Below are 22515 nucleotides of genomic sequence, written 5' to 3'. Positions count from 1 at the left end.
TGATCTCTGCAACCTCTGCCTCCCAGGCTCAAGCGATTCTCCTGCCTCAGCCTCCCGGAGTACAAGCACATGCCACCACATCCAGCTGATTTTTTGCATTTTTGGTAGAGACAGGCTTTCACCATGTTGGCCAGGCTGGTCTGGAACTCCTGACCTCAGGTGATCCACCAGCCTCAGCCTCCCAGAGTGCCGGAATTACAGGCATAGGCCACCGTGCCCAGCCATCCCCCACCGCCTTTTTATTTTTAACAGATGGGGAAACTGAGGCTGAGGCTGAAAGCGATTGAGTGACTTGTCCACTGTTAGCAGCATGCCAGTGGCAGAGGCAGGAATAGCTCCCAGCATTCATTCCTGACTCCTAGACTAGCAATCTGGTGATGAAACAGGGTGTGGTGAACAATGCATTGAGACTTTCAATGCATTGAATCTCCATTCAAAAAGAAAGGGTCCCCTGCAAGACAAGGACAGATTGTCCAGGGTGCCAGAACTTCTTGAACTGCCAAGGAACTTGCAGTATACTGAAGATTTTACTGAAGTTGTTTTTGGTACTGTTTGGTGCTAAATACAAGGAATTGGTTTGTTGTAAAAGCTATAGGGTGAGACTGCCCTCTAGTGGCCCAGTGGAGCCATTGGTCTAGCTGTGTTCTGGGCAATGTGGCTTTCTCACGCCCCGTCAATGTAGAGTGATTATTCCTATGGAAAGGAATTTCAATTTTATTCTTTCTCAAGCACTGTGGCCAATATTAACTCTATTGATCTCTAAGCACTAGCCATCATTTGCCCATCTTATAGAAGGCTGGTTTTGCCTTCTGTACATACACACATTAGAAGTGTCTTACTTCTCTAACAAGATTCAGGCTCCTAAAAGCCAGGGTATGCATGTATGTATGTATGTATTTTGTGAAGACAGGGCCTTGCGCTGTCACTCAGGCTAGAATGAAGTGGTCCAATCACAACTCAATCTCTACCTCTTGGGCTCAATCAAACCTCCTGCCTCAGCCTCCTGAGTAGCTGAGACTACAGGCATGCCCTGCCACACCGAGCTAATTTTTCTGTTATTTTTTAGATATGGGGTCTTGCTATGTTGCCTAGACTGGTCTCGAACTCCAGCCAGGCTATATCTTAAGTCTTGTTTTTCCACAGCTTCTACCTTGCTGTCACCTTAGCTGGACATGGAATTAGAAGGTTCTTTGGGATGGAAAGGAGTCCTTCCCCCACCTCCCCCAAAAAGAATCCCATCACTTCTCATTTGTTCCTAAAACATTCTAATCTCATCTCTCTGATCGGTAGTTCCCCAAATGGTTGAATCATCTGAATCCCCCAGAAAGCATACACAACTCAGTTTCCTGGGCCTGACTCCAGCCCTGCTCAATCAGTCTCTGTGGTTTGAGCCAGGAAATCTGCTTTACAAACTTCCCAAGTGGCTTTTGATGTGTAGCCAGGTCTGGCAGCCAACTGCTTCAAAACCCCATTTACAATTATTTTTCACAGCTCCCACCACCGACAGTGTCTCCAGAGGTCTTCGGCTTGTGTCACTTATTAAAATTAACCATTCTGAGACTCATTCAGAAATACTCAATATATTCTTCTAACTGGGTGACATGGGAAGGAAAAAGGAACCACATGAGATGGACCAAAGGCATTTGCTTTGGTTGCCAGTGACTCTGAAACAGGAAATACTGAAATCAGTACCTCTGTACTGACCGGGCAGGTTGTTAATGTGTAGGTCGTTTTCAGTATTTGGGCTGGATAGGAAGACAAAAGTTTGTTAAGTAATCAATTATGTATTTTCCCCTATTATAAGTCATCTGACCTCACAATTACTATACAAGGTAGGTGAAATTGTCCTCTTTAAAAAAAAAAAGTTTTTTAATTGACAGATAATAATTGTACATATTCGTGGGGTACATAGTGATAATACATACAAGGTATAGTGATCAGATTAGGGTAATTAGCATATCCATTATCTCAAACATTTATCACTTCTTTGTATTGGGAATATCCTCCTCCTAGCTATTTGAAACTATGTATTATTGTTAACTCTAGTTATCGGTCCCCTTCTTTATAGATGGGAAAATTGAGGGTTAGGAAAGTGAGGTAACGTCCCTGATGTCACATAAGTTGGTAACTGTCAGATTCTGCATTTGATTACAGGCCTGAATGCCAAGGCCAGCTTTGGAAAGGTAAGAGGACCAGAGGGCCAACCTGCTCTTTTTTACTCTGGCAGGCCAAGCGAGCGGTACAGCGGGGAGCTACTGCAGTCATCTTTGATGTATCTGAAAACCCAGAAGCTATTGACCAGGTAAACTCCTCAGGCCATGCCAACACTGCAGCCTCCCTGAGAAAGGCACTTCCTTTAGTGAGCTTGGTTTGTCCCGGTTATGTCACCCTCATCTCAGGGCATTTGCTCTTGTCTTCTGAAGTTAGATGTCCATGTTTAGGCATAATCCCCAAGGGAGGTGTACTGGGTGAGGTTAAGAGCCAGGGAATTGGGGCACAGGAGGCATTTTCTCTTTTTTCCCCCCGAGACAGTCTTGCTCTGTTGCCAGGCTGGAGTGCACTGACACAATCTCAGCTCACTGCAATCTCCACCTCCCGGGTTAAAACGATTCTCCTGCCTCAGCGTCCCAAGTATCTGGGATTATAGGCATGCGCCACCACGCCTGTCTAATTTTTGTATTTTTAGTAGAGATGGGGTTTCACCATGTTGGCCAGGCTGGAACTCTTGACTTTGTGATCCATCTGCCTCGGCCTCCCAAAGTGCTGGGATTACAGACGTGAGCCACTGCGCCGGGCTCATGGGGCATTTTCTAAGACCTTTCTGGCCCTTCTGCTTGCCCAGTCCATCCCAAAACAAGCGTTATTCTCAGCCTTGCTCTTTTGGGAACTCTGTAATGTTCCCAAAAGAACATTGGGAAGGCTGTAATGTTGGAAGAGCTGGAGGATTCCAGACAGGTATTCAATGTTCCTTCCTTCCAGCCTTTCTTTCTACTGTTTCTTAAAGTAAGCACACCTTTTAACCAGAGCCCTCTTTTCTTCCTTAGCTGAACCAGGGTTCGGAAGACCCACTCAAGAGGCCAGTGGTGTATGTGAAGGGTGCAGATGCCATTAAGCTGATGAACATCGTCAACAAGCAGAAAGTGGCTCGAGCAAGGATCCAGCACCGCCCTCCTCGAGTGAGCCTCCACACTGTTTGGCACAGGCTCGGGGCCTTCTCTGCTACTACCTGTCCCTTTATTTCCCTTGGCCTTTCATTCCTATCTCTCTAAAATGCTGGCAACCCCAGGTTCCTGCAGACTTAGATCACCTACTGGACTCAAGGCCAGGGAGAAATGTTACTCGTGTTCCTTTATAGCGAATTTGAAAAATCCTACCAGAAATAGATACCTTTGTGCTAAGATGTCTCTGGCCTCCTCCACCTGGCATTCCCTCTTGGCAATCTCTCATCCTTTCTTTTCCATCCCATCTCCCTCTGAAAGGCAAACTGAGGAGGATTGAAGGGATGGGGCACCCAGCACCTGCCTTCCCGTGTCTTCCTTCTTCAATCTGACTTAGACACTAGAAAAAAGGCTTGTATTTCCTTCTTCCTGTAAGGTAGATTACCTTATTGAAACTCCCCAAGTTAATTTAAGTCTGGAAAAGTTAGCTTTCAACTGGGATTGAGTTCGATGGCTAATGAATAGCATCTGCATCTCTTAAGTATGTGGAAAGACACTACTGGCCACTAACTCTTAACCGGCCTCTTCTGCTCAAACCTCAAGCTGAAGAATTCCAGGAACCTTGGGCTGGTGCCCTATATTGGTGTTATTTCCTCCTCACAAATATTGGGACATTCACAGTGTAGGATGATGCTTTTCCATGCACAACATAGCCGGATACATGCAGCTTCCACTTTGCAAAGCTCTATTCCCATTGGCCAAATGGAGGTCCCAGATAAGGTGGCTGCGAGGTTTTAGGAGGCAGTGAGGAAAAGGTAAGAACTAAAAGTAGAGGGAGTTTGCTGAACTGACTTGCTGGCTTCTTTTTAAAGGAAAAAAAAAGCGCTTTGGTAAATATGACTCATTGTAGTGGAAGCTGATATTTGTGGAAGCAGCATACAATTTTCTGAGTTGTTGTAAACCATTAATTATATGGTTAGTAATCACTGTTCCCTCAAAACATGACACTTACTCTTTTGTCCTATAAATGTGATTATTTGTGTTTATTTGGAAGGGACTTTCTTACCAGTTACAGCCAACTTTGCAGTATTCCACGGGGAGCCAGGCTTTACCAAGAGTCCCCTTGGCTCTTGGGGGGCCTGGCTGAGATCGCCACAGGCATCCCCGTGGGCCACACCGAAGGCACTACATGGGCCTAGGGAGCACACCATGTACATGTGAGCAGAACCCCAGGAGTTTCCTGCAAATTGAGGGGAAACTCATCCCAGTCACCCCATCTTTATCCTGACCAAGCCAAGATAGCCCATGTGCCGATTACCAGGCTGCAGAGAGGCTGTGACTCACTGTGTCTGTGTTCCATTCCAGCAACCCACTGAATACTTTGACATGGGGATTTTCCTGGCTTTCTTCGTCGTGGTCTCCTTGGTCTGCCTCATCCTTCTTGTCAAAATCAAGCTGAAGCAGCGACGCAGTCAGGTAGGGCCTCTATGTGTAACCCATGAGCAGTAACCCCTGTTGCCCTGACACTGGGGAAAACCAGGACTCTTACCACCTTATTTTTTGATGGTGCAACATGGAGCCTCACAGCTGTGGACTCTGAGCTCCGCAGCGTGTTCCCAGTGGCCTAGAAACAGCAAAGATGGAAAAAAAGTAAGAGCAAACTAGGCCAGGCACCATGGCTCACGCCTGCAATCCCAGCACTTTGGGAGGCTGAGGCAGGCAGATCACTTGAGCTCACGAGTTCAAGACCAGCCTGGTCAACATGGCAAAACCCCGTCTCTAGCAAAAATGTAAAAATTATCTGGGCATGGTGGCACGTACCTGTAGTCCTAGCTACTTGGGAGACTGAGGTGGGAGGATCACTTGAGCCTGGGGGACAGAGGTTGCAATGAGCTATGATCGCACCTCTGCATTCCAGCCTTAGTAACAGAGTAAGACCCTGTCTCAAAAAAAAAAAAAGAGAGAGGGAGAGAGCGCAAAACTTACAGCTCAGTGCCTTCTCTGTTCTAAAAGGGCTAGTCCTACAAAGGCTGAGCATTGGGAATATCCCCAGCAGGTGTTTCGAAGGAAGTGTTTATTTTATTTTTTTATTTATTTGAGACAAGATCTCACTCTGTCACCCAGGCTGGAGTGCAGTGGCATGATCTCGGCTCACTGCAACCTCCACCTCCCAGGGTCAAGTGAATCTCGTGCCTCAGCCTCCCGAGTAGCTGGAATTACAGGCACCCGGCTAATTTTTGTATTTTTAGTAGAGATGGGGTTTCACCATGTTGGCCAGGCTGGTCTCAAACTCCTAACCTCAGGTGATCCGCCTGCTTGGCCTCCCAAAATGCTAGGATTACAGGCATGAGCCACCGCGCCTGGCCCAAAGGAAGTGTTTAAATCAATGTTAATAAGTATTATAAACACTCCACAGGTCTAGAATATGTGCTGTGGCAGTCTGAATTTTGAGTGCTTTCTCAGAAGTCTATTCTGGCGTGATTGAGAAGTGTTTGCCTGTCCCAGTGCATCAAGTGGCGCCCTGGAGCCTTGGTCCTCAGATAGGATCTGTGGTCCAGCAGCAACAGCAGCACCTGGAAGCCTGATAGAAATGCAGGGTCTCAGGCCCCACTTCAGACCACCTACACAGTATACCGGGCTCTCCGAGTGATGCTTGATGAACAGTAGCTGCTGTAGCACTGCAGCTACCACATCACTTTGTGCTTGTAGGAAGGAGAAACTCAGGGGTGGAGGGTGGTGAGAGGATAAGCAGAGATCTGGACCCGCAAATGTATGGCAGGGTCATGTCTCAGGGGAGAGATGGTGGATCCTGGAAGGCAATCTGTAGAGAAGAGAATCACCAAGGTTCTCATGAAGGTTAAGCGACCAATCCCAACAGGATGATTGATGGCTTGTGTTTTTTGAGCACAGCCTATTTGCCAGGTGCTAAGCACTTACACATTGTCTATTTACTATCACCACCTCTTTCAACAGAAAGAGGAGGAACCCTTGGCATAGAACAGGTTGATAACTGAGGTTCTGGCAGAGTTAGGAGGCAGCAAGTCCAGGTAATTGGAGGAGACCCCTGCCTTCAAATCAGAGAGACCCCTGCTAGTCTTGCCACTTGGGAAAAGCCTAGGTTGATGTCATGGACGCCCCATGCGTCTGGAGAATATGTGCTATGGCAGTCTGAGTTTTGAGCGACTTCTCAGAAGTGTTCTGGCGTGATAGAGAATTGTCCGCCTGACCCAGTGAATCAAATGTCATGTCCCTGGGGTGACTGCCACTGTCATATGTACTGGACCCTCACACAGACCACATTCTGCCATGCAGAATTCCATGAACAGGCTGGCTGTGCAGGCTCTGGAGAAGATGGAAACCAGAAAGTTCAACTCCAAGAGCAAGGGGCGCCGGGAGGGGAGCTGTGGGGCCCTGGACACACTCAGCAGCAGCTCCACATCCGACTGTGCCATCTGTCTGGAGAAGTACATTGATGGAGAGGTAATGGCAGAAGCAGACCCATCCTGGGTGGGAAAACATAGGCAGGTCAGCAGAGGTGCCCAAGACCTAGAAGGACAGGGCCCTGTGTTCCATCACACACATCAACTTTTAGAGTCGCTCTTCTGAAAATTCTGAGACTTAACTTGATACTTGACTGGGTGTTTTTACTTACAAAGAGATGGGATTTTATATCCCTCACTTTTTTTTCTTGTAGCTCTTTAAAAATTTTAGGCCTAGTATCATGCCTGTAGTCCTAGCTACTTGGGAGGCTGAGGTGGAAGGATCAGTTGAGGCTAGGAATTCGAGGCTGCAGTGAGCTATTATTACATCACTGCATGCCAGCCTGGGCAACAGAGTGAGACCTTGTCTCTCTCAGAAAGAAAATTTCAGACCTTCAGAAAAGACTAGTACCATAGACGATATATGTTAAGGGCCTAGAATCATCCATGATGTACATTTTGCCACACTTGCTCACCCTCCCTCACTCTCCCTCTTTCTAGACAGATACATACATAAACATATTTGGGGGGTAGGGAGCAAACTACTTGAGAATTACAGACATTTGATGCCCCTTTGCTGAAAATATTCCACTGCTGCAGAGACTGTTGGATGGAAACGGAATTTTTGCAGAATAGAATAGTTGGATTCTTACACAGACTCTGGAGTCTAATCCTGGCCTGGGTGGATTCTAGTTTTGTGACCTTGGGCAAGTGATTTTGTTTTCTTGTGACATGGGCCCAACACTGACCAGTATTCCAGGTGATAATGAGGGTTCCATGAGAAGATCCAGGGTAGACCCTTTGTCATTCTGTCAGGCACAGTGTTAGGTATGAGCTGGAATATTGTGCTAGACAGGTCAGAAAATTGAAAGACAAAGTAAAATGAGCAAATCTGGAAGATGCTTAGGCTTAGGAACTCTGAAGGTGGTTCTATCCCAATAACTCCATCTGTCTAGATAGGTTGCTTTTCTTATAAACCATGTACCCCCATGATGAGGTTCAGGGTCCAGTAAAGGAGGGGAGAGCAGAGCTTTGCCCCTTTGCTGCCCCATCTGTCAATCATGAGTCCCAGGCATCTTCCTTTCTACTCTTGCCCATTTGTGATACCCGGGGGTAGGCAGCACCTCAGAGATGCAGAATATCTTGGGGTATACCTGGTCCTCTCTCCATACCCCTAGGCCTCGCATCCTCAGTAGCACAAGGCCTTGGCCTTCCCTGGGTGGAGGCATGAGTGTGCTTGCCCTCCTCCAACTACAGGAAAGATGCCTGCCTCTGTGCGTGCCCACTCCCTTAACACTGAGGACTGTGGTGGGGGCTGACTGCTGGCAGTTTCCTTCTCCCTACAACATATGGGTGGGCCCTGCTTCTAGGAAATTGAGCCCTAATTGGAGGTGGGGAGGAGAGCAGGAGGTAGGGAGGAGAGTGGGGAAGGGCACTGGCATGCAGTGCAGCGCTCCTTGGTCTGTGCTGGGCTCTGCAGGAGGACACACTTGCGAGGCTGAAGGCAGACCTTGTCCCCTCTCTCCCTGCCCAGGAGCTGCGGGTCATCCCCTGTACTCACCGGTTTCACAGGAAGTGCGTGGACCCCTGGCTGCTGCAGCACCACACCTGCCCCCACTGTCGGCACAACATCATAGGTAACTGTCACCTGCCTCAGCCATTGCTGAAGAGTCAAGTTAGAGGACGCTGTCCCTACCAAGTGCCTAGCTAGAGTGTGACACACACCACACGCTTGGGAGCGAGCAGAGCCACTGTGGCACTGCCCTCTGGACTTGGAGGCCTGGCAGCCCTGGGTTTTGGAGGTTGTCTGCACAACCCTTAGGAGAGCCTGGCATTAAGAATCACCCTGAGTTCAAGTTTGGGCTTCACATTAAGCAGCTTCCTGACCTCAGGCAAGACATCTGGCCTCTCCCAGGCCTGAGGCCCTTAATGTCTTTAGTGGCAGTAACAGTAATGGTGGTTGCCCACACCCCGCACCATGGGGTGTTCCTAGGACCATGAGGGACGATGAGTGTGCAGTGGCCAGCTTATGCTGTTGCTCCTGCATCACTGTGTCATTAAACAGGGATGGAGGGACACTGGCGTCTTTGAGTCCGATTCTTTTCTGCAGACTCCTGTGGTGCCCAGTCAGGCAGAGCAGTGGGGAGTTGGGAGCGGGGCCTTTACAGGAGATGGGCCATTTCACACAGATAGGCAGGTCAACCTCTGCCGCTGCAGGTGAGTTTGGGGGCAGGGTTGTGAGAATGGGCACCTCGGCAGGTGACCAAGCCTGCTGCTTCAGCCTCTGCCCGTTTTAAAAATCCCTCTAGCCCCTGACACCAGTATGCTCAGCCCTGCCTACTCTGTTTCCTCCGCTTGTCCCCAGAACAAAAGGGAAACCCAAGTGCAGTGTGTGTGGAGACCAGCAACCTTTCACGTGGTCGGCAGCAAAGGGTGACCCTGCCGGTGCATTACCCCGGCCGCGTGCACAGGACCAACGCCATCCCAGCCTACCCAACGAGGACAAGCATGGACTCCCACGGCAACCCCGTCACCTTGCTGACCGTGGACCGGAACGGGGAGCAGAGCCTTTATTCCCCGCAGACCCCCGCCTACATCCGCAGCTACCCACCCCTCCACCTGGACCACAGCCTGGCCGCTCACCGCTGCGGCCTGGAGCACCGGGCCTACTCTCCAGCCCACCCCTTCCGCAGGCCCAAGTTGAGCGGCCGCAGCTTCTCCAAGGCAGCTTGCTTCTCCCAGTATGAGACCATGTACCAGCACTACTACTTCCAGGGCCTCAGCTACCCGGAGCAGGAGGGGCAGTCCCCGCCTAGCCTCACGCCCCGGGGCCCGGCCCGTGCCTTTCCTCCCAGCGCCTTTCCTCCCGGCGGCAGTGGCAGCCTGCTCTTCCCCACAGTGGTGCACGTGGCCCCGCCCTCCCACTCCCACCTGGAGAGCGGCAGCACGTCCAGCTTCAGCTGCTATCACGGCCACCGCTCGGTGTGCAGTGGCTACCTGGCCGACTGCCCGGGCAGCGACAGCAGCAGCAGCAGCAGCTCCGGCCAGTGCCATTGTTCCTCCAGTGACTCTGTGGTAGACTGCACTGAGGTCAGCAACCAGGGCGTGTACGGGAGCTGCTCCACCTTCCGCAGCTCCCTCAGCAGCGACTATGACCCCTTCATCTACCGCAGCCGGAGCCCCTGTCGTGCCAGTGAGGCGGGGGGCTCGGGCAGCTCGGGCCGGGGGCCTGCCGTGTGCTTCGAGGGCTCCCCTCCCCCCGAGGAGCTCCCGGTGGTGCACAGTCATGGTGCTGGGCGGGGCGAGCCTTGGCCGGGCCCTGCCTCTCCCTCGGGGGATCAGGTGTCCACCTGCAGCCTGGAGATGAACTACAGCAGCAACTCCTCCCTGGAGCACAGGGGGCCCAATAGCTCTACCTCAGAAGTGGGGCTCGAGGCTTCTCCTGGGGCCGCCCCGGACCTCAGGAGGACCTGGAAGGGGGGCCACGAGGGGCCGTCGTGTGCCTGCTGCTGCGAGCCCCAACCCTCCCCACCCGGACCTAGTGCCGGAGCAGCTGGCAGCAGCACCTTGTTCCTGGGGCCCCACCTTTACGAGGGCTCCGGCCCAGTGGGTGGGGAGCCCCAGTCAGGAAGCTCCCAGGGCCTGTACGGCCTTCACCCTGACCATTTGCCCAGGACAGATGGGGTGAAATACGAGGGCCTGCCCTGCTGCTTCTATGAAGAGAAGCAGGTGGCCCGTGGCGGCGGAGGGGGCAGCGGCTGCTACACTGAGGACTACTCGGTGAGTGTGCAGTACACGCTCACCGAGGAGCCCCCGCCCGGCTGCTACCCCGGGGCCCGAGACCTGAGCCAGCGCATCCCCATCATTCCGGAGGATGTGGACTGTGACCTGGGCCTGCCCTCGGACTGCCAAGGGACCCACAGCCTCGGCTCCTGGGGTGGGACGCGGGGCCCGGACACCCCACGGCCCCATAGGGGCCTGGGAGCAACCCGGGAAGAGGAGCGGGCTCTGTGCTGCCAGGCTAGGGCCCTGCTGCGGCCTGGCTGCCCTCCGGAGGAGGCGGGTGCTGCCAGGGCCAGCTTCCCTAATGCCCTCCAGGACACTCAGGAGTCCAGCGCCACGGCCACTGAGGCTGCAGGTGAGAGCAGGAAATGGCAGTAGGTCAGAGCAGGAGTTTCCATCAGGGTCGTCTCCTCATCTTCTGTCTTAAGCGTTTTCTGAGTGACTTCTTTTTTGCCCTTAGCTTTAAACACCGTCTGAGACTGAAGACTTCCAAGGGTTACTCCTCAGCCTAGCCCTCCTCCCTTGAAGTTAAGACCGTTTGAGCCCTCTGCTTCCACAATCTCGGGATCTCTCCCCCAAGATGCCTGCAGCCTGTCATGTCCACAGCAGTGCTCTTATTTCCCCCTCTGCCCTGCTTCCTATCCACATGCTCACACCAAAAACCTAGCACCAGCTGAGGGTAGTGGCTCATGCCTGTAATCCCAACACTTTAGGAGGCCGAGGCCGAGGATCACTTGAGGCCGGGGGTTGGAGACCAGCCTGGCCAACATGGCAAAACCATGGAGTCTGTTCATGACTCGCAGGGCTGGGATATTATGTAGGCGGCACTTCGTAAACATTCTCGTTACTCAGTACAAAAATTAGCCAGGGGTGGTGGCGGGTGCCTGCAATCCCAACTGCTCAGGAGGCTGAGGCAGAAGAATCGCTTGAACCTGGTTGGCAGAGGTTACAGTGAGCCAAGATCAAGCTACTGCACTCCAGCCTGGGCGACAGAGCAAGACACGGTCTCAAAAAAAAAAAAAAAAAGGCCAGGCGCGGTGGCTCACGCCTGTAATCCCAGCACTTTGGGAGGCCGAGGCGGGCAGATCACAAGGTCAGGAGATCGAGACCACAGTGAAACCCCCTCTCTACTAAAAATACAAAAAATTAGCCAGACGCGGTAGTGGGCGCCCGTAGTCCCAGCTACTCGGGAGGCTGAGGCAGGAGAGTGGCGTGAACCTGGGAGGCGAAGCTTGCAGTGAGCCGAGATCACGCCACTGCACTCCAGCCTGGGGGACACAGCGAGACTCTCAAAAAAAAAAAAAAAGGCCGGACCCAGTGGCTCACGCCTGTAATCCCTGCACTTTGGGAGGCCAAGGCGGGTGAATCACTTGAATTCAGGAGTTCGAGACCAGCTTGGCCAATATGGTGAAACCCCATCTCTAAAATACAAAAAAAATTAGCTAGGCATAGCGGGCACCTGTAATTCCAGCTACTCGGGAGGCTGAGGCAGGAGAATCGCCTGAACCTGGGAGGTGGAGGTTGCAGTGAGCCGCAATCACACCACTGCACTCCAGCCTAGGTGACAGAGCAAGACTCCATCTCAAAAACAAAAACCTAGGACCCATCCCTATGCCCACCCTGCCCCTTGCACTCCAGCCTCCTGGGCTTCTCAACTTGTCTGTGAAGGACCCCAGTTGTTTGTTTTTGCCTCAGTCCATGAAAATGAATTCCTAGAAAATGAAACTTAGCAAAAGACATGTAAGATACCAGTCCAGATATTTTATTATTAGATTCAACAGACATCAGATTGCTACAAGATTTCCAAATATGCTGCCTCAGTAATAAACTGTGGAGTCTAGCACCTCTGAGTAGCACTGCAACAAGATCTACCTGCAAAGTACATCCCAAATATATCTACTTCTCTGCACCCTCATTGCTATCCCCTCAGTCCAGCCCCATTTTCCTCTCCAGGACGGAGGCAATAACCTCTGACTGGTCTGCTGTCACTGGTCTTGCTTTCTATTCCGCCTGGAGCCAGAGTGGCCTTTTTTGAAACATAAGTTGACGTCTTTGTGCTGGAAAATCCTTCCATGACTTGCCATTACCTTTAAAATCTTAAAAATATTGGCCAGGTGTGTCGACTCACGCCTGTAATCCCAGCACTTTGGGAGGCTGAGGCAGGCAGATCACCAGGTCAAGAGATCGAGACCATCCTGGCCAACATGGCGAAACCGCATCTCTAATAAAAATACGAAAATTAGCTGGGCATGGTGGTGGGCGCCTGTAGTTTCAGCTACTCAGGAGACTGAGGCAGGAGAATTGCTTGAACCCGGGACACGGAGGTTGCAGTGAGGCGAGATCGCCCCATTGTGTTTCCACCTGGCAACAGAGCGAGACTCCATCTCGGAAAAAAAAAAAAAGTTAACTTCTGGCCCAGTGCTTTGGAAGGCCAAGGCAGGAGGATCACTTGAGGCCAGGAGTTGGAGATCAGCCTGGGGAACAGAGAATGAACCTATCCCTTTTTTTTTTTAATTAGCTTGGCAGGGTGACACATGCCATTAGTCCCAGATACTCAGGAGGCTGAGCCCAAGAGATTGGCTACTCACTTGAGCCCAAGGATTGAGGCTGTAGTCATGATCTCACCACTGCACTTAAACCTAGGCAACACAGCAAGACTCTGTCTCAAAAATTAATAATAATAAATGTTAGCATCTCAGTTCTGTGTGATCCAGCCCCTGCCAGCCCATCTGATGAGCTGGTTCACTCTCCTTGCTTGCTGCTTTCACCCCCTGTGGCCCCGTCCCGTTCTCCCCATATGCCAAGCTTACTCCAGCTCCCAGACCTCTCCACTACTTCTGTCCTGCAAATCTTAGATTAAGCGACACTCCAGCCCCCTCTGAGATCACCTGCACACCCTCTGTTCACTTCCTGTTATCCTATTGCTAAATTACTTTATCTTAAGGTCCATAAGCTCTGTGAGGGGGTCCTCTCTCCTGCTTTTCCCAGGGCCCGACGCACACTGGACACGCAGTTACCATCTCTAATATATTGGGTTTTCATGCTACCTAAGGGCTTCTAGAAAGCTCTTAGTACATCCAAATGAGAGAGGCTGGGTCTCCAGGGGGCACCTGTGCTCTCAGCACAGATGGAGCCCCTCTGGGAACTGGAGCCTGCTTCAGCCCTTTAGCATACACAGGCCTGCCACACGCTGGGGACAGGGCCACTTGAGTCCCTTGCCTGGTCCCATGTGTGGTGCCAGCTCCCTCCCCTGATGATTGTTCTCTCTCTTTCCCAGGACCGAGATCTCGCTCAGCAGACAGCAGCAGCACCGGAGCCTGAGCTCAGGAGGAACTCTTAACCTGGAAATGGGGAACTGTATGGAGACTCCAAACTGACTTCCTTCAAAAAACAAAAACAAAAAAATTTTTTAGCTTTGACAAACACACAAAAGTGGTAATAAAGAGAGCCCTCCTTGTCAACCCAAAATGTGAGCCCCCTGTGGCAAAACCACCCCCTACCCCATTAACAAATCAACAGACAAAATTCTCCGAGTCCTTTGCCTCTTTTGATAACATGTTGTTGTTCTGTTTTGTAAAGTGTGTGTGCTTGGGGTTCTGAGGTGTGGGATTGAGTTCTCTGCTTTTTTTTTTTTTTTTTTAAGATATTGTATGTAAATGTAAAAAGTTATTTAAATATATATTTTAAAGAACCCTAACCGCCAACTTTTGCTGAAAAAGAAAAAAAAATCACTGCTGCATTAAATGAACCACATCATGTGTAGATACTGTTGTCTCCCTGGAGGGAGCTCAGGCCTTTGAAAAGCTCAGGGCTTCACCTGCCTTAGAAAATGAACCAGAAACTTGAAGTAAAGCTGGTTGATATGGGTACAGGCTCTGAGTGCAAAGCTGCCTCTTTCTTTCTCGTGGCAAATGCCAATGTATACTATTTCAGGTCTCAGATGCCGTGCCCCTCCAGCCCACGCCTTTAGGCAGGTGATGGCAGCAGCTAGGAATAGGGTGTACATGATCTGCAGCCCTGCGGAGCCAGGTCAAGCCGCTGCTACGAAAGCTCCAGGGTGATGGGGACAATTCTGCCCAGTGCCCTCAATCTGTCCCCTCAGGTCATGGTCCCAAGTGAAACAACAGAGTTCACAGCCCTGGTCTTGGCTGAGGTCCAGGTCATAGTAAGGGCATGTTCTTGGGACCCTCAACCTGAACTCTGACCCTCGGGGCAGGGAAGAGGAGGCTGTCCCCTTTGGTTGTCCTGACTTTGGAGTCCTTTGCAAAAATATTTTGGGCTCCCTGCCACTGGCTGCAGAAATGGCTCGACGGGGTGTGTGGGGACAGACACCCAGAAGGAATGTACTTTTGTGGCCTTGGTGTCCAACGGGGCTGGGGGAGAGTGCTCCCCACTGACCCAGCGGCACACCGATGTGCAGTGCGCATGCGTCTGTGTGGGGGCAGCCACACCCCTCGGCTGCTGCTTCCTTGGGCTGCCTTTCTAGGGGCATGTGCCTGGACCTACGAGGTCTGCACTGAGCTCCATTTGAATGATACCTTCCCCATCCCGTTTCCCCATGGAAGCACCGCTTCAGGGTTATTCAGTCCTCTGCCTCATGGCTGAAACTGCTCATCTCGTCTGCAGATGTCTACTATCCTGTCTACCTAATGCACTATTATGTATTGATTCTCCATGAGACAGAGAGAGACTATCAGATAGTTTCCACCCAAAGGGTAGGTTTTTGTATATTTTTCCAGCCTTTTTTATTAAGGGGAAGGGGAGAGTTTAAAAGCCCAAACCGTTGTGGTTTTAAGGTGTTTCATTTTTAAAAGGGAGAGAGAATCTATTTAAAGCTATTTCAGATCAGGGATTGTCATCCTTTTTGTCCAATGTATTCCTTGTTCTTTAAAAAAAAATTTTTTTAGAGGGAACTAATCATATTAGTCCTTGTGTTCACTAACTCTTCTGGTCACTTGTATTTATTCATTCATTCATCAGATATTTGTTGCCATCTGAAAGAACTGGCCCATTGGGTCTGAAAGCTCGCTTGAGAATAGGAAACTTGAGACCTGGCCCCCTGTGGGTAGGAGAACAAGGACCACCTGGATTGCCAGGTGATGGTGCTGGTCTTTCTCCAGTCTTGAAGGAGAATCTCACTCTATCAGAATGTTTTTCTTAACCTCAGTGTATGATGAGGAAATTTACTTATCTCTAGCTAGGATTTGACATCTATTCCAACATCAAATGATCAAAACATTTGCCATTGAGGCTTCACTGGTGAGATCCGTCCTCCATCCTCGGGTGCAGTCCCTTGAGGGCTTCTCCTCGGACTGTGCCCCGCACACCTGTTACCGAGGGTGTGAGAAGCGCCTAAGCTGGTGACATGTGATCTGGGACGCCTTCATTTCTCGGGCCAGGAGTAGCAGCTGCTAAGGACAACAGCTTGCATTACATGGTTTTAAGGAAGCGGGATCTGACTTTTAATATGAACTGCAAAAAGCAGCTTCTCATTGAGATTTTGTTGTTGTTGTTTGTGGGGGGTTTTTTGTTTTGTTTTGTTTTTAATGCCTTTGAGTGCATATTTTCTTCCTCGTCTGAAACCGAACTCCCAAAGTGGCTTTCTTTGGCCCTGGCTGGAAAACCACCCCTCAATAGCCTTAAGCAATAAATAGATGAGTACGGAATGTGGCTTCCACTGGGCTTATTAAAATAAGTGTGTCTAGTTTTCACTTGAACCAGTGATAACTGCAGATGGCAAAAAAAACCCATTTAATTTTTGTAGCTTACAGGTGGTAGAAACAAAAATGCAATTTTAAAACCTTAAATACCAAATACCAACCATTGTCTTTGTTTGTTTGTTTGTTTGTTTGTTTTTTGAGACGGAGTTTCGCTCTTGTTGCCCAGGGTGGAGTGCAGTGGCGCAATCTCAGCTTACAGCAACTTCCGCCTCCCGAGTCCAAGTGATTCTTCTGCCTCAGCCTCCCAAGTAGCTGGGATTACAGGCATGCACCACCATGCCCGACTAATTTTGTATTTTTAGTAGAGACGAGGTTTCTCCATGTTGGTCAGGCTAGTCTTGAATTCCTGACCTCAGGTGATCCACCCGCCTCGGCCTCCCAAAGTGCTGGAATTACAGATGTGAGCCACCGTGCTGGTAACACCAACGATTGTCTTTTAAATTTGTGTTCGCCTCTCAGACAGGGAGATCACCAGAACAAAATAACCAATGGTCTTATTTTTTTCACACATAAATCAAAAGAAATGTCCTCTTTGAAGTTTTAAGATTCCACCAATGACAGATACCCTTTTAGGTGGACTCTTGAGTGGTTTGTAGTGGTTTTATAGCCATGGAAACTGGGAGTATCTCATTTTCTACTGAGAACCTCTGCCCCCAATCCCTCTAAGTTGGGGTGTGACAGTTGGGCATGGTTAAGTGACCCAGCCCTGGGTGTAGGACAGCCATGTACGGTGAAGAGTTCTAGAACCAGCTAAACGTGGAAGTTTGGGTATTTACCAACAAGGTACCTCTTTACGGATGCAGCCCCAGTAAGCTGGCTTTAACCTCAGCTCCTTCCCCATCTCCTCCTAAACCCAAGCCCTTTTATAAAATAAAGCCCCATCTGTCCCACTGCTCACATATTTATGTGCTGCTAGTCTCTACTCGAAGTTTGTGCAGGACTAATGCTTTTAAAATGAGGTCTAAAAAAAAATTACTAATCGAGAATATTATTCTTTAAACAGAACTGCCTTTTTCTACTCTTTATGTAAACTCTTTCTATTGTGTTGGTCTAACAAGGCACTATTTTAAAATTTTTTAATTTCTCCCATAGCACTTAAAAGAGATTTTGTAAAGACTTTGCTGTAAAGATTTTGTAATAAAATGGTCTAAGGGCTCTTTTTCCAACATTACCATTTTTTAAAAATGTTTTAAAAGCTAGAAAACAACTTATGTATATTCTGTATATGTATAGCAGCACATTTCATTTATGGAAATATGTTCTCAGAATATTTATTTACTAATATATTTATCTTAAGCCATGTCTTATGTTGAGAGTGTGACATTGTTGGAATAATCATTGAAAATGACTAACACAAGACCCTGTAAATACATGATAATTGCACACAGATTTTACATATTTGCAGACCAAAAATGATTTAAAACAAGTTGTAGTCTTCTATGGTTTTGTAACAAATTGTACAAATGACTGTAAAAAAAATACAATTTTATCAAGTATGTGTTATATGTCGTCATTGCTCTGTTCAGTAAAAGTCTACAGATTCAACAAGGGGAAGTTCGCATGGGGCAGTACTTTTAACTTCTACTTGCCCATGGAAGCGTTCATACAACTTTCTCTCCTGTTAATATAGAATCCAGGTTACTGGGGGTTTAGGCAGTGTCACAGGAGAGCATCTGTTATAGGGTGTGTGGGTTTATATCCTTGTGAGAATGGTAGGCTTTCTGCTCAGCCCTATGTAGAAGGAGCTAGGGAGAGTGATAGTGATCGAGCCTAGTGGTCCACTTTTTAAAAATCGGGAACCATATGGCCAGCCGTGGGAGCTCATACCTATAATCCCAGCTATTCAGGAGGTTGAGGCAGGAGGATCTCTTGAGGTAGGAGTTGGAGACCAGCCTCAGCAACATAGTGAGACCCCATCTCTCTACTAAGAGAAAAAAAAAAGCTATACATGTTGGGGTCCACATGTAGTCTTAGCGACTCAGGAGGCTGAGGCAGGAGGATTGCTTGAGCCCAGGAAGTCGAGACTGCAGTGAGCTATGATCATGCCACTGCACTCCAGCCTGGGCAACAGAGCTGTCTCAAAAGAAAGAAAAGAAAGGGAAAGAAGGAAGGAAATAAGGAACCATAGCCTGAATGTAAAACATCTGCTTTATCTGTCAGGCCTTTTCCTACCTGGAAGACTAACAGACCCTCAAGGCCGTGGAGGAAAAAATACTCCCAGCATCTACCCCTCAAAATGACCTAATCATGAGTGGAAAGGGACCGTTGGTCTTGAGCGAATCTGGTTCCTCTTTGTTTCCCTGAGAGGGTGTCGCTAATTTGTAAAGCACTCAGATGACAGGGAAGGTGCAAAGTTGTGTTTATTTTTCAGATCTCTAGCAGAGAATACCCTAATCCCATGAGTTCCTGTTCCTATTTTTTGCTCTTTAACTTGGGCCATTTATTGAGTACAGGCTCCTCGTGGACACCTGGCCGCTTCCTGCCAGGGAACCGGTCCTTCTGAGCACCTTCAGAGATGGCACCCTGACTGCACAGAGCCTCCCAGAGCTTTTGTTTAATGGCCTTGCCCAACTCCAGACTGTACCTCTTGGGGGTCCCTGAAGGATTCCGCAGCATTGGCTCTACCACAGCGTGGTACAGAGCCTGGTAACCCTCTGTGGGGAGACCGTGGATGGTTAGCGTGTCCTCCGACAACTGCTGTCTCTTTTGGGTTTCAGGAAGCAACACTGGGCCCTTCCAGGCTGCTGTCCCACTGTCTTGGGGTAGTGCTTGGGTGGCAGCCACATGTTCAGCATATCTGTCCTCAAGATCTTGGCGGACTGTTAGTTTTTTCTCCTTTGAACTTTCTTTACTCTAGCCAGGAAGAAAGCAGAGAAGTCAAAGCTAAAACTTGAGAGGGGAGCTCAGAATAATTATCTGGGATTTGTGTCCCAAAGTCTTGGTTACAGCAACAACCAACATTTGTCTAGCATGTTCTAGTTTACTGAATTCCTTTATGTACATACCACTGCGTGTGTTCTCCATAACCCTGTGAGGTCAGCAGGAGACAGCTTTAAAGGCAAAGAAATTGGAATTGGTTTGCCCAAGGCCACACAGCTAGAAGGTTAATAACCACAGCTGTCATCTATTGAATACCACTCAAGATGCTAATTATTTACCCTCTGCCAGGCTCTGTTCAAAAGCCTTTTGCATGTATTGACTTATTTAATCTTCATGAAGCCCTGTGAGGGAAGGGCCATTATCCTCCATTTAATATGATAATATCAAGGCACAAAGAAATTAAGCCCGAGGTCGTCCTCAGTTATAGTCAGAGTTGGGATTTGAATCTTGATGGCCTAGCTCCAGGGTACACTGAGCTCTGCTGGCCACCATGGGGTAACAGACCTGGACTCCAATCAGGCCTTCGTAGGTGAAGTTCTCCATGTGGACGCTCACAATCCAAATCTATAGCCGACCACTGGTGTGTGTGTGTGTGTTTTGTGTGTGCGCGCGCGTGCGCACACAAGCACGCGCTACCCATATCCTAGCCTTCCTTCTCACCCTTATTTTTCCTTCATGTCAAGTCTGTGGTTGTAAAAGCCACCTCACCCTTCTCTAGAACTAAGCATAGTATAAATGATGTGGTATAAATGATAAATAGCATGACCCCACAATCAGGGGCATTCTTCCACTCTAACATGCTACACCTCCTCCCCACATTCTGTCTTCAACTTTAGGATTTCCTTCACTTGGTATTGATCTTTGTGGGTTTTTTTTGTTTTTTTGTTTTTTTTTTTGAGACAGAGTCTTGCTCTGTTGCCCAATCAGGAATGCAGTAGTGCAATCATGGCTCACTGCAGCCTCAACCTCCTGGGCTCAAGTAATCCTTCCTCCTTAACCTCCCAAGTAGCTGGGATCACAGTCATGTGCCATCATCATGCCTGGCAATTTTTTTTTTTTTTTTTTAGTAGAGATGAGGTCTCCCTATGTTGCCCAGGCTGGTCTTGAACTCTCTGAGCTCAAGCGATCCTCCCTACTTGGCCTCCCAAAGTGCTGAGATCACAGGCGGTAGCTGCACGCCATATAATCTCAACCGTTAGTGTTCTCTGGCTTTATCTTTTCCCTCCCCTCGCCCGTCACATTTTCCCCACCACTGGTCCTCCTCTACCTCTCTAATGCCTCCTGCAGGCCTCCTGTGCCCTGCTGGCCGCTTGCTCTTGGAACTGATGGAGTTTCTTTTCCTGGCCTGCTGGGTGGCTTTCATCACTGAATCGTCCTTGTGCTTTAATCTCTTCGAGAGTTTTGCTTCTCCACACTTGCGTGGTGCTGGGCAGCACTTATTCTTCAGTTGCCGCCTGAGTACAAGCTTAACCAGGGAGAAGGAATTGGCAATTAATGGGTTCCTTACAACTTCCCAAGAGGAAGTGGTAGCTGGTGCTGTGGCGTTAATGTTCTGCTTTGCACACGTTCTGGCCATCCAGATGTTGGTGAGAGCTGGTGAGTCCACATAGCAGTCCTGAAGCCTGGTATTTAATAAGATGGACTGTCGGAGTCCATAGATAGGGATGCTGGGGTCTTGTCTCACATTGATGGGGTGCTAGAATTATAAGAGGGAGAAATGAATTTTAAAAGGACCGTTCTTCAGCAGAGAATAAAAGATCTACTTTGAAGGCAAAATGTTAACATCTTTTTATAGGTCATTCCTTCCACCCAGTTCTTAGAATTTTACTATATGTCCTCTCCTGCTCACTAAAGCCTTTTATACCAAGTAGGGAGGAGATAGTAACTCCACAAGGTTACAGTAATATTCAGGCTCTCAAAGAACATAGCATGCTGGGGCAGGAAGTCAGGGGTCAGGGAGGGTTCACGAGGAATTGAAGGCAATTCCTGCCTGCTGGAAAATATGGAAGGCAGGGTCACTCAAGACTTCATATGAGCTGTAGACACTCAACTATGCTGCAACACAGACATGACAGCCAGTAAGTTCTGCCAAACCCTGAATACGCTTTACACTTTCTTTTTTATGGTGGCGGGGGGTGCGGGTACGGAGTTTAGCTCTTGTTGCCTAGGCTGGAGTGCAATGGCGCAATGTCGGCTCACCGCAACCTCCGCCTCCCGGGTTCAAGTGATTCTCCTGCCTCAGCCTCCCAAGTAGCTGGGATTACAGGTATGCGCCACCACACCCAGCTAATTTTGTATTTTTAGTAGAGACGGGGTTTCTCCATGTTGCTCAGGCTAGTCTCGAACTCACGACCTCAGATGATCCGCCTGCCTCAGCCTCCCAAAGTGCTGGGATTACAAGCGTGATCCACCACGCCCGGCTGAATACACTTTCTAACCAACGGCCAGGCGCCAAGAAGAGCTCATTCACAGGGAAATCAATATCCTCTGGGGACCATAAAAGCAATATGAAAACATTAATGCTGCCGGCCTCCATTTCCTGGGGCCAACTAAGAGCAACAGAACAATTTGAATAGATCAGAATCACATATTTAAAGAGACCTGGCTTTCTTAGAAATGTCATCTATAGAAATAAAATCACCTTACCATATTTCAGTTGCCTTAAATTTTATTTTCGCTAGCTTAGTAGGGGGAAGAAATATATATTTTCTCTTTCCCTTTTCTCGCTCTCTGGTTTTTTTTTTTGTTTGTTTGTTTTGTTTTGTTTTAATATTTCTAGTCACCTGTCTTTCTCTGCCTCAGTCACGTATGGGCAAATTGCTGTTTGTTTAGATTTGGGCTTAATGCCGGCAGCTTTGAGCCATTATCTCTAGTATTTGTGATGTCACTTTGGTTTGTGATGTGGGTGTGGGTGGGTGTTACATCATCAGACTTTATAGTTAAATTATGTGGGAAGAAGTTCTATATGGTTTTGCTTCTAGCCTCAGAAACTTCTGAAGTCCTCATTTCCCCCAAAATGGCTTGGATGAATTTTGAAGATCTTCATGTTCTTATGAAGTATGTTTTGCAGGAAATGTAGTCAAATGTGCAGACCAGATTTGGGGATACAGGTAGTGAGATGCATCCCTACATGTGCAAAAGTGCCCTCCTTCATGTACATAAAGGAGGCACTGTTAAGTTCTCAGAATAGCTGCCAAGGTTAGGGACCAGAAATGAAAGAACACGTTCCTGCAGCCCTGGGCACCTTTCCCTGCGTGTCTCTCCCAGGAAGACTACATGGTTTCTGGAATGTGGTTTTATTTTACATCCCATGGCAAATGCAGTAATTAGAGCTGTTAGCAGTGTCAAGGGCTTGAAACGAGAACAAAGCCGCCTCTTCCTGGGAACTCTTGGGCAATGCCTCACTCCTTATCAGGTGCTCGTCCTGTTGGTGGGTTTGATTTTTTTATTTGTAAAATGCCTCGGGAGCCTCCCTCCTGAGGGGGAGGAGAGTGA

At 48.9% G+C, this 22515-nt stretch overlaps 2 protein-coding genes across 2 annotated transcripts in view; one reads left to right on the top strand and one right to left on the bottom strand.

Moving 5' to 3' along the window:
• ZNRF3 (zinc and ring finger 3) overlaps positions 1 to 17643 on the top strand; it is a 157071-nt gene extending 139428 nt beyond the window's left edge. The window contains exons 3-9 of the mRNA XM_011995731.1: positions 2228 to 2302; positions 3045 to 3176; positions 4524 to 4634; positions 6471 to 6638; positions 8172 to 8274; positions 9003 to 10775; positions 13698 to 17643. Of these exons, the coding sequence (XP_011851121.1) occupies positions 2228 to 2302; positions 3045 to 3176; positions 4524 to 4634; positions 6471 to 6638; positions 8172 to 8274; positions 9003 to 10775; positions 13698 to 13741 (2406 nt within the window). The 3' untranslated portion in view covers positions 13742 to 17643. The remainder of the gene's footprint in view (positions 1 to 2227; positions 2303 to 3044; positions 3177 to 4523; positions 4635 to 6470; positions 6639 to 8171; positions 8275 to 9002; positions 10776 to 13697) is intronic.
• An 839-nt stretch (positions 17644 to 18482) lies between these two features.
• LOC105550729 (chromosome unknown open reading frame, human C22orf31) lies at positions 18483 to 21811 on the bottom strand. Its single transcript, XM_011995730.1, has 3 exons — positions 21667 to 21811; positions 20288 to 20716; positions 18483 to 18993 (listed from the first exon to the last, which is right to left on the bottom strand). Exons 1-3 carry the CDS (start codon positions 21667 to 21669, stop codon positions 18553 to 18555), a joined length of 873 nt encoding a protein of 290 aa, XP_011851120.1. The 5' UTR covers positions 21670 to 21811; the 3' UTR covers positions 18483 to 18552.
• Positions 21812 to 22515: the final 704 nt, after the last annotated feature.

The sequence above is a fragment of the Mandrillus leucophaeus genome, unplaced genomic scaffold (assembly GCF_000951045.1).
Source record: "Mandrillus leucophaeus isolate KB7577 unplaced genomic scaffold, Mleu.le_1.0 Scaffold496, whole genome shotgun sequence".
NCBI classification, from domain to species: domain Eukaryota; kingdom Metazoa; phylum Chordata; class Mammalia; order Primates; family Cercopithecidae; genus Mandrillus; species Mandrillus leucophaeus.
This window is presented reverse-complemented; position numbering and strand designations above follow the sequence as displayed.